The sequence below is a fragment of the Lacerta agilis genome, chromosome 11 (assembly GCF_009819535.1).
Source record: "Lacerta agilis isolate rLacAgi1 chromosome 11, rLacAgi1.pri, whole genome shotgun sequence".
Taxonomy (NCBI): domain Eukaryota; kingdom Metazoa; phylum Chordata; class Lepidosauria; order Squamata; family Lacertidae; genus Lacerta; species Lacerta agilis.
Genome location: NC_046322.1, coordinates 17,357,704 through 17,369,789, shown reverse-complemented (window position 1 = coordinate 17,369,789; position 12,086 = coordinate 17,357,704). Strand labels below are relative to the sequence as shown.

At 44.6% G+C, this 12,086-nt stretch overlaps 1 protein-coding gene across 2 annotated transcripts in view; it reads right to left on the bottom strand.

Annotated features, from left to right (window-relative positions):
- Nucleotides 1–12,086, bottom strand: part of EGFLAM (EGF like, fibronectin type III and laminin G domains) — a 100,341-nt gene that overhangs the window by 22,093 nt on the left and 66,162 nt on the right. For both annotated transcript variants that reach the window (XM_033164270.1, XM_033164271.1), the window contains exons 12-14: nt 11,166–11,310; nt 8,894–9,083; nt 386–511 (exon numbers count right to left, since the gene is read on the bottom strand). In XM_033164270.1, coding sequence (XP_033020161.1) covers nt 386–511; nt 8,894–9,083; nt 11,166–11,310 — 461 coding nt within the window. The remainder of the gene's footprint in view (nt 1–385; nt 512–8,893; nt 9,084–11,165; nt 11,311–12,086) is intronic.

Here is a 12,086-nt window from a genome sequence, read left to right as displayed (position 1 = left end):
AAGGAGAAGGCAGGAAGAGGAAAGAAAGCAGGACTTCAGAAAGCAGAAATAATGTAAGAGGTTCTAAATTGCAAGCCAACCACAGTGGTGAGGTACGCAGCAGCATTAAACCAGTGTATAGCCATCCAGCTATGGGATGTTAGTGGTGCAAGTCAGTCGAGCAGTTTCTGACACAGCCTGTGGTAACAGGGGCAGCCAGTGAAAAGACCTCCAGGCATTGTTGGACTCCAACTCTAATCAGCCAAAGCATAAAGGGTCAATGGAGGTGGGTGATGGGATTTCTAGTCCAACAACATCTGGAGACATCACTTAAGACACCACTGCCATAAAACACACCAAATGCTGGCATCTAACTGCAGAGATCAACAGCAAGTCCTCCTCTCACCTTCTTCGCAGTGGCGCCCTCTAAATCCAAGCGGGCACAGGCAGATGTACCTGTCCGCCTTGCTCGCCGTGCAAGTGCCACCGTTTATGCAGGAAGCCTCATCGCAAATCCCACTGCTGCATTCACCTAAAAGTAGAAAACAACACACGCACTGATTTGTCATTCAAGGTACCCGAAGGGATGGGTTAATTTAGCTACTTGTTTTCGATCACTTACGCACAAAGAGATCTGCGCCAGATCTGCCACGCAAATGCATCTTTTTCCCAGGCAACGCGTTAAGTCTAAGCACCGGATTAAGTGGCTGAGCTGCAGGCCACAGAGACTTTACAAAATGGCAGCAACAGGAACTAATTGCATTGACTTTCCAGAAGTGATCACTTGCCAGACAGACTGGTGGTGTCTCCCACTTTTCATTAGTCTTTTTTCTTTTCTTTTTCTTGGACAGGTTGCTCAAATCTCCACACACTGCCAGACTGTTTACATCGCAAGTACCATCTCTCTCTCTCTCTCTCTCTCTCTCTCTCTCTCTCTCTCTCTCTCTCTCTCTCTCTAGCTGTTGTTTAACCTCAATTATCTTAAGTGCTGTTTTGTTCCTTCTGCATTTGAGGGAAGCTGTAGTAGGAGCTGGAGGTGTTAAGCAGCAGGGTCTAAGCTTATTAGCTGCTACTGCTACACGGTTTGCTGTTAACAGTTCCATCTGCGTGGCAGGTAATCCATATTGTCAACATATGGGCTTTTATAATCAACATCTCTATCATCTTGCCATCTAACAGGAAGATGGCTGGAGGTAACAGCACAGAAACTGTCAGAAGACTGACAGATGAGAATGCCTCAAAGATACTTCTGAGGAGCATTTAAATATTTCAGCACACATCATCTTGTGAAATGTGCAGTTAAGGTGTTTCTCTTTTTTAAAAAAATCCAGTAGTAATTTACACTGTTCTTCCCCACAGCATAGTAACCAAAATGAGAGCTGACTTAAAGAAGACACAGACAAACATCCTAGCAAAAGAGATATGAATAAGCAATTCGTTTCCTTGTGATAAATCATGCCTCAAAGGGGTTTTAAAAGGTAGGAATTAAAACATAATAACCAAATAATTTCCCTGAAACTCCTGAGAAGGTGAAAAGTTGAATGACAGCTGCAGAGAGTGACTGGCACAAAGCCACACAGGGAGCTTTATAGTCAAGGAGGAACTCAAGTCCAACAATAGTCTGCTGCAATTTATGCTCACCCAGTTGACCACTGGGTCATGTGGTCTCTTCCAACTCTATGATTCTATGAGTGGAGTTCTGCTTGCACAACAAGACTTCTCCTTCCTCTCTTCTCCCTGTGTGCCCTGAAAATCTGCTCCAGAGAACCCCACAATGCTCTGGAGCAGATTTTGAGGGCATGCTGGGGGCTGCAGGGGAGAGGTCAGGAAGGGGAATGTCTGTTGTGCAAGCGGAAATCTGCACAAACAGAACAGCAGCATTTCTACAGCCCATTCATTTTTAAGTCTCTATATTTAGGCTGCTTAAATGAAAAACTCAAAAGGCACCACCTGAATAGCTTGGAAGTGGCATCTTCCAAGAGTCAGTGTAACATGACTGAATGCATTGGCTCAGATGATATTTAACCTAGAATATCAAGCCAATTGAAGGGAGAGGCCCTAACTCCTGGTATCACTTGAAAAAACATAGGTATAGTTCAAACCCATTGCCGCAAATCTGCATTATTTCAATTCCGAAAGAATAATTAGCATCACAAAGTATTTAGCTGCAGTAAAGTTTGTCTATTACTTTGTACTGGAGACACTAGTAGGAGTATGTTACATCTTTAACAACCAGACATGGTGCCATAACAGCTCAAGTTAGCCTTAACTTGGCACAGGTCTAGGCCAGTGTTTTTCAACCACTGTTCCGCGGCACACTAGTGTGCCGCGAGATGTTGCCTGGTGTGCCGTGGGAAAAATTACTTTATATATAGTCAATATAGGCAGAGAGTTAAATTTTTTAACATTTTCTAATGGTGGTGTGCCTTGTGATTTTTTTCATGAAACAAGTGTGCCTTTGCCCAAAAAAGGTTGAAAAGCACTGGTCTAGGCTAGAATCCTTCTCCCTGACCCACAGTTTTCTCTGTGCAGGTGAAGTTACTTTTGTCAGTCATGTAACAATAACCATTGCCTTTCACCATGGTTTGTGGAGCAGTCATGGCTGCTTTTAGTGAATGTAGGATGCAGAAGTTATCAGGCAATCTAATCATGGACCACCCTTGTCATGTGCAGCTTGGATCTTAAGACTCGCCAGTATACCAATGGCAGGACTGGGTTATTTGAAGAACTGCCTGCATCTATACAACGCTGCCTTGGCATTATCATTAGTAGTAGTATTATGTCACCTTTATCTTCCCAGGTTCTCCTGCTCCCCATTTCATCCTCACAACAACCCTGTGAGATAAGTTAGGCTAAGAGATGGTAACTGACCCAAGGTCACCCAGTAAGCTTCATGGCTGAGTGGGGATTCGAACCCTGCTCTCCCAGCTCCTAGTGCAACACTCTAACCATTACGCCACACTGGCTCTCAAAATCTATTAGAATCCTATGTCCAGCTATAGACGACCCACAGACATAGCTTGAATGGGAACATAAAAAATGGGAGAAATAAAATACAGAGAGAGTTTGTTTCTCCACCACAGGAGTTAAGCCCCAGCTCTGTTAACTATAAGGACTAGACTTGAATTCCCTTTTGAATTGCTTTTGCACACTTGTGACAGCAACAATAGAGCTCATGCTCTCCCCTAACCGATTTCCAGGATCGATCACAAACCTGAAGCAAGGCTGAATTCCTTAGAGAAGCAACTCTGTTCTTGGCAATGTAAAGTCCCCCCCCCCCCCGAGGATATTCCATAATTATATCACAAGTGGATTGGGGCTTGTCACCTATGGGAGTTGCTAGTAACTTTAAAGCTAAGCCAGTGCCCGGATTTCTCAAAACTCTCAAGAGGCAGGGTCTGTAATTTAACCTTTGAAGAAGAAGAGCTTCTCTCAGGATAGGAAGAAGGATTTTTGCAGTGCCTCTCTCCCCAAAAGCGGGAAGGACAAACAGTCTTTACAATGTCTCCTCGGAGGGTTCCCATAGGACACTTAGGTAAACATAGATCCTGGACTTTGGGGCCAACATGAATCCTGGCATGTGGTTCAGGAGACTCCCATCCCACACATGAAGTCCAGGCATGAGTTGGAAATCACCCCAACTCTATGGGATGCAACAGTACCAGGGTTTGTGGCAGCTGCTGAGCTTAGGTGGATGCCTTAGTGTGGCACTTCCAGACAGTGAGCAGAATGAGCTGCACCACAGTCCCTGCCGAGCCTTATAGGACAGGCATAGACAAAATGATGCAGGTTCTCCATCTGGTCTGGTCACCCAGCCCACCCTTCCAGGAACCAACACAGTCACTGGGCATCCAGTGATAGTGGGCATCGGAAGAGATGATGGCTCTCTCTCTCTCTCTGTTGTGGCATACAAAGGTCCTCATTGCATAATGTCAGAGAGCTGTGTCTTAAGACAGCGCACAATTAACACTTCCCTTCTCCCACCTGCTCCAACATCCCATGTTTTTTAATTGCTTCTACATTCCTGTTATATCAGAGACAATCAATAAATAAAGTTTGTCAATCCGGGTTTTCACCATCATGCAGAGTTTGCTTCTTCCTCCCTTGCGCTGAATGCATTTACAGGTACTTGGGAATGAACACTATTCCATTGCAGAAGAGCCTAAGAATATATTATTTATTTAAAATAAAATAAAATAAATGAGCCTCTCTAGATGCTTAGCTGGCCACTCCAACTATACTATATTTAAAAAGAAGAAGAAAGGAAGAATTTTGTAATGACTAACATAACACTTTGTGGGCCCTGGCGTGGTCTTGGACCCCAGGCACCCAGGATGAGGTCTTGCAGCCCTGTGGGGCTGTTTGTCACAGGCCCCATCCACTGCTGAGAAGCCCATGAGTTTGGCTCCAAGGTCTATCTGTAGCTGTTAACATTGCCAGAGAATTTGAATATCTCCAAAATACAGTCTGGGGCTCTATTAAAAAACTGTTTGTGGTGATAATCCACAGGATCCCTGCCGATTTCAGGCAACACTGAATGACTCGACAGTGAAACCCCAGGCCCGTCTCCTCAGAAGTAAGCTCCACTGAGTTCCAGTGTGGCTTACTCCCAGGTAAGTGTGCAGAGGCTGTCAACCAACCTGTCTTGACTTCTATGCTAATAAAATCCCAACTCATCTCTTCCCTAAAGATTGATGAATGAGTTGATATAAATGCCACTAGCAAGAAATTCTAAAGACTGAAAGACAGCCTTGACAACTTGCTGAAAAGCAAGCGTTGAGGGGACTGAATTGAGTTATCAAGGTTTACGAATAAAAGCCCATTAATCCAATCAAAGACCTTTTCGAGACACATGCCATCAATTGATCACCTCTTCTCTTCCCATCTGTTCACTCAAATCAACATTATCACTTTAATCTTCAAACCGGGGCATTCAGGACTTCTTGGACAATGCAAAACATGAGCTTGTATACAATCTCATTCTTAATTTAATGAATACAGCAAGAAGCTAAACTGAACGGCTGTCTGAATTTTGAAAGACAACATTTGCAGCCCTACGTGTTTTCTATAAAGAATGAAATTCTTCCAAATCTAAGAAAACTGTGGCTTTGAAGAGGTGGGTTTCTCAGATCTTACCATTTTACCTTAAGTACCCAGCCTAAGAATACCCCCTCCCCACACTCCAAGAGCATGGGAGAAAAAATGGGACTGTATATACCCTTTGATGATGGTCTGAAGCTCAACATCAAAAAAACTAAGATCATGGCCACTGGTCCCATCACCTCCTGGCAAATAGAAGGGGAAGAAATGGAGGCAGTGAGAGATTTCACTTTTTTGGGTTCCACGATCACTGCAGATGGTGACAGCAGTCACGAAATTAGAAGACGCCTGCTTCTTGGGAGAAAAGCAATGACAAACCTAGACAGCATCTTAAAAAGCAAAGACATCACCTTGCCGACAAAGGTCTGTATAGTTAAAGCTATGGTTTTCCCAGTAGTAATGTACGGAAGTGAGAGCTGGACCATCAAGAAGGCTGATCGCCGAAGAATTGATGCTTTTGAATTATGGTGCTGGAGGAGACTCTTGAGAGTCCCATGGACTGCAAGAAGATCAAACCTATCCATTCTCAAAGAAATCAGCCCTGAGTGCTCACTAGAAGGACAGATCCTGAAGTTGAGGCTCCAGTACTTTGGCCACCTCATGAGAAGAGAAGACTCCCTGGAAAAGACCCTGATGTTGGGAAAGATGGAGGGCACAAGGAGAAGGGGACGACAGAGGATGAGATGGTTGGACAGTGTTCTCGAAGCTACTAACATGAGTTTGGCCAAACTGCGAGAGGCAGTGAAGGATAGGCGTGCCTGGCGTGCTCTGGTCCATGGGGTCACGAAGAGTCGGACACGACTGAACGACTGAACAACAACAACAAATATACCCTTTAATAAGTAACTAAATAAAACTAGTTTCATGGGAGGGCCGATGGGAAGGATGTGAATGGGTCACTGGCTTCAGCCCCACTTCCAAAGACCCATAGCAAAAGCCCTTGACTCCTTCTGCAAGAACTTTTGACACTGGCAACTGGAGGGCAAGTGCATACTCCTTGGAGGATCAGATCTGGCCCTAGAAGATACACCAGGTTATTTCTAATTAATAGGGCTATGACGGTCTGATATGCACCGAATGAGTCAAGACTTTTGGCCCATCTGGTCCAGGGCTAGCCAATGTGGTGCCTTCTTGATGCTGCTGGACTACAATCCCCATAATTCCCAAGCACTGAGCACACTAGCTGGGGCTGATGGGAGTTGGAGGTCAACAACATCTCGAGTGTGCTATGTTGGCTACCCCTAAGCTAGCCTGTGATTGGGGAACTTTGGGACCATAGCCCAAATGTGGACTGCCAGGCCCCAGATTCTGGACCATGGAGTCTCTTTAGGCCACACCTCCTCTTCCTATCTTGGCTCCCACCTGGTGACACTCCAGTGCAGTGCTCTGGCTGCCAAGATGGAGGTCCTCCCAGGGGTCAATGTGATTATTAATTTATTTTATATACTGCCCTATATCTGGAGGTCTCAGGGCAGTTCACAGAAAAGATCACAATATATAAAATCAAAATATAAATGACCCAATAACCCCCCCCCAAAAAAGAGCCACATTTTAAAAGGGTATAGGATGTCAATCAGGTCAACCAAAGGCCTGGTTAAAGTGTGTGTAATGAAGGTGCCAGGCGAACTTCCCTGGGGAGAGCATTCCTCAGACAGGGAGTCACTGCAGAGAAGGCCCCTCTTGAGGAGGAGCCACCTCAGTAAATGATCTCAGGGTCTGGGTAGGTTCATATGGGAAGAGGCGGTCCTTGAGGCATTGCGGTCCTGAGCCACTTAAGACTTTATAGGTCAAAACCAGCACTTTGAATTGGGCCCGGAAACTAATTGGTAGCCAGTGCAGTCGGACCAGGATCGGTGTAATATGCTCAAACCGCCTTGTTCCAGTGAGCAACCAGATGCCCGTGGGAAACCCTCAAGCAGAACCTGAGCATAAGAGCCCTCTCCCCTCCTGTGGCTTCCAGCAACTGGTATTCCAACCAGGGAAGCAGAGGATAGCCATCATGACTAGTAGCCATTGATAGCTCAGTGAAGGCCACATGACTGAGGAGCATGCCATTGCCTTTGGCAGCCATGGCTGTGAAGGAGGTGAGGCCACCATTGGTGCTCAGCACCATTTTTAAGAGACATTCAGCATCATCTATTGGGGAGTACAAAGACCACCCTAATGTGCTCACCCCACACCACATGGGGTGCCATTGCTGCTGCAAGTGGCATTGTTTACACTTTTAGTTTTCGTTATTCAGCATCAGGTCACAAATGGCCATACATAAAAACACCCCAAAAGACTTGTTTGTTTGAAGTGAAAGCAGCTGCTGAAGTAACTGTGGTATTGGGGGCTGCAATAGCTGAGATCCAGGAACCAATACAGATCAGAGGGAACTTTTGATATGTTCCAAGCTCTGCATGTATTCCACAGATTCTCACACTATCATGAGATTGGCCCTTTGTGCTTCTCCAAGGCCTTGTTTTCTTCAATGCCTGCTTTCCAGGCCAATCTATTAGCTTTATTTTTTATAGCTCATAGATCTCTGGTGTTTTTATCCAGAAGGTATTGCAGCAGCCGCTTATTATGTCTGACGCAGGCCAGTGGCCTCTTTTGATACCAGCTGTAAAAATACAGAGGGGGGTGGGAGGTTGAGCTTGTTACCTAAGAAACATTAGACTTGAAACCAGGATTTACAGCCACTAACAAGGCGCAGTCACTTGGGCAAATCTTTCAGTCAGGTGAGCAATGTGATGCTTTTGTTCATTTATATTTCTTGGTTGCCTTGACCCAATGGCTCAGGTCAGGTTTCATGAGAAAGGTTAAGATGAAAGACATTTGGCCTGAGTAGAAGCACCAAGGGTGTCCCATTCCATTCTGCAGGCTGAGGAGAAACGGGAAGATGGGATCACGTGATCCCGTGATCCCAGTGGTGTCAGGGCCAGGTGCCTGTGGGGGCATCAGCCTATGGGATTCTGCATCCTGGGGCAGATGCTTCAGTCTGCCTCATGGGCAGACCAGGCCTGAGCAGCATGTATGGGAACATGTGGCTCACCAGGGACTTGAAACAGGCTCTCTATTCTTTTCCAGGCTACAGCCCACAAAAGGTGCTGGCAAATGTCAGCAGGAGTCTAAGCTAGTGAGGTTGACCATGAAGTGGAGTACAAGTCAGACTGGACACAAGGAACCTGAGAGCAAGTGAGCTTGGGATGTTGTGTGCATTGCTGGCCTATCGCAGTCAAGATTATTAGTTATCTGAATTATATATCCAATACAAGGAATCTAACAAAGGGGCTCTCGGCGCCCTTACAACAGCAAAAAGACAGGTATTGGTGAACTGGAAAAATAAAAATGCAGCTCCCTTCAACGAACGGATAGAAGATATGTACAACCTTGCAACACATGAACAAGTTGCGTACAAAAGTATACTCGCCACAGACAAATTGAATAGTATTTAGAATTCATTTTTATAAATGCAATATTAGGTTAAGTTTAAGCTGCAATAACAATCATGAAATGTTTATAGGATTTTTGGTTTTTTCACATCTTATTTTAGCTTGTGCACTTAGAAAAATAAAATAAAATAAAAATATTATTAGTTATCTGCAACAGCCAGCCCCCTTTCTAAGAAAGCTCCCATTTTGTCAAGGCTCTTGTTGGGTTCCTGTTGTGCCCATTTTAAAGCTCACAAAAGCAAACAAAATGTAGCTCTAAGGCAGGGCAATGTTAAACTTAAACCATGATTGGACAGAGCTGGTTAGCTTTTCTGTACGGAAGGAAGCAACACATTTCTCTCTCTCATGGACAAGGATGAGAATAAGATCACACTTACCGACATCTGCCCCACTAAGAGCTTTCCCCAGAGGCCAGGGCCGCATGTCCATGATCTTCCCATTGATTGTGAGTGCCTGGACACAGCCTTGAAAGCCCCGATTGATGCCTGCAGACCTCACTAGCCAGTAGGCAGTAGGAGCACCTCCAAGATAGAAGGGAGTCCGGAAAGTAATTTTGCTGTATTGACCCTAGAAAGTGGGGTGGAAACACTGATAGGAAATTTGGCTGAGAAGAAGGCAGAAATGAAAATATTGGAGATATACTTCAGAGGTCCAGAGTATGGGAAGCCCGAAAAATTAATAATATTTTGCATTGAAATTTGGCTGTTTTTTAAATTTAATTTTATTGTTTTTAATTGGATTATGATTTGATGGATTTGTTAATTGGGTGTCCTTACTGGGAAATTAATAAAAATGATTTATTATTATTATTATTATTATTTAAAGGAAATTTGGCTGAAGGAGGATAATTAGACCAGTTAATTTATTTAGAGCTTTTAGAGATCTCACTTTTCTTCCAGGGCTGGCCCAAGACGTTGTGCTTCCTAAGGTAGAAACCAAGATGGAAACTCCCTGTTCCATATGCAGAAACTGACCAGAATAGCTCTTATTTCAACACTGGAGACAAGAGTTACACCTGAGAGCAAGCTAAACTTAGGTGGCACAGGGCAGGCTGCATGGCTCATACTCTTCTGTCCGCTCTTCCTCCATCACTATGTGCTGCAGCTGCATCACTCTGTCCAACGATAGGGCTGGCCCCGTTTGTGATAGTGAATACCACTTCCTGGGTGGAGATCATGAGCAGGAGAGTGCGACAGTGCTCCGGCCCCAGTTGTGTGCTTCCCATGTTTCTCTCATTCGCCACTCTGAGTACAGAATGCTGGCCAGATGGGCCTTTGGTCTGATCCAGCAGAGCTTGTCTCATGTTCTTAGCCTGACCAGATTCAGACTTCCTTAGCTTAAGCAATTACGCTGCATCATGTGCCTTCAGTCCATGCCTTGGGCAACATCATAACTAGAGAATCCAGTGCCTTGCGATAAGAAACAGCTTCAAAACATGCCCACCTCCAGGATTTGAGGAAGGGGGGCAATTTACTAGTCACAAGTCTGGGGCAGAGATGGCAAACCACAGAAATCCTTCCAAGCAGTTTTACCTGGTTCTCAGATGCCCCAGCAAATTGTAACCCAGATAAAGTTTTAATGGCTCAAAGTTTTGTTTCTAAGGGAAAGAAACATGCAGGTCCAACACACTGCATTAGTTCTAGAAGCAAGACCCTATACGTATACAATGAAGTGTGTTAAAATGTTTTCATTTGGGGTGAGGAGAAGGTGTGCTCTCCGGATGACACACTGCCTCTTCTGCCAGGAAGCCAGAGAGAAGGGCTTTGATCCCTGCTTCAGCTAATGCACAGGTGGGGAACCTGTAGGCTGCAGATGTTGCTGGACTGCAACTTCCACTAGCTCTGACCATTGCACATAGTGGCTGGAGTGGCTGGAAGTTGAAGTCCAACAGCAGCTGGACAGCCATGCATCCAAACCCTGAGCCTTTTGCTATGGATTCTTCATAGCCATGTAAGGTGAAGTGAAGTAAAAATAAAGTGAAGTGAAATGAAAAAAATGAAAAATAAAATAGAATTAAATAAAATAGGCTGACTATAATATCAGCTAGGAAAGGCATTCGAAGCTTGAACCAAACAGGTTTTCACAATTTAGCTCCCTGATTGCAATTCTCTGTGTTGGTTAATAAACCGTTAATTATTTTTTGTTAAACAAATTCAAACTAGGCTTATCTCACCCCTACATTAACATCTCAATTACCCAGGAAAGTTACTGCAAACAGTCTTTTTAACCCTCTAGGGTCGTCAGCTGATTTAGACACTGGAAGCCAGCAGACTTATAAGGTGGTACCTTGCATACATTTCACCATTTACAATATGTGACAGACTCTTCAACTCGGTAGGTGGGGGCAGCTGTTGATTTTGCGATATTTTAGAGTGATTTAATCCTAGAGGTAAAAGTGAAGCAACAGTTGTGCGTAGTGACATGTGGGAAGATGGGGGTACGGAGAACACTAAGGACTCTCCAAACGTCCCCAGAAGAGTCACAAGACACAACTACATTGGGTTGCTCTGGCTCCCAGAATATGGGGTGAGGATACAGAAGCTGGCCATTCCTGGCTCTGGGGACTCCCTGGCACTCCAGCACCCTCCCACTGCCAGCACAAAACACTTTAAAAAGAGCATTCCCTTTCATAAGAGGTATATGACTCACCTGGGATTTACCAGAAACTGGACGGTTGTTATCCAGCCTAAGCCATCCAGCCAGTCCATCTCTGAACACAGTCACACTGTGCCAATTACCCAGCTTCACTTTGTTTTCGCTTGTAATTACTGCAATTCCAGTACCACAGTTGAACCTGACGACAGGACAACAGGACAACCTCTCAGGAAATGACCAAACTTAACTCACCCTGAAGGATCTTCCCTCAAGACAGCGCTCCGCTTCTTTTTAACATTCAAAAGCAGTGTTAAGAGACCCAAACACATGGCTCACATTTATCTCTTTATAACAACTAAGCACATATTTTAATTTAAAACAGCACACTAAGTGGTCTCCTATCCAGATTAGTAACCAGGTCCACACCTATTTAGCTTTGATGATGCAATCTTCTCTCGTACCCCAAGGCTGTTGACTGGACGCTTAGATCTAACCTTCTTTTATTATGGACAAAAAGGGAGAGGGAGAAGGAGAAAGAGAGAGAGTTTTCTTTAATCTCTTTCCTTTCCCCACAGAGAGGAGTTTGAGCTTTTCACATCCTCTGGCTACAGACAGGAAAATATATCACATATATAAACAAGAAACCAACACATTTCAAAAATGGTTTTGGAGATGCACAGGGTTAGAATCTGACTTACTGCTATCACAATAATTTATCTTGGGAATTCTCTGGCTCCCTGGTGAGAGGTAGGCCTGTATTAATAATAATACCGGTTTTCTTTATATGAAACTCAAGCTGCTGACAAGGAAGCCTCAGCAGCCAGCCAACATGTGTGAGATGTGCTCTTTCCCCCTTTGCTTGGCACCCATCACTTGGGTGTGATTAAAAGAAAATAAGAAGTAGGTTTTCTGAGAGATCACTGCCTGCGCCCTTATCCTTGCAATATATCTCGTTCGCAGAGACGTCCTCCTGAA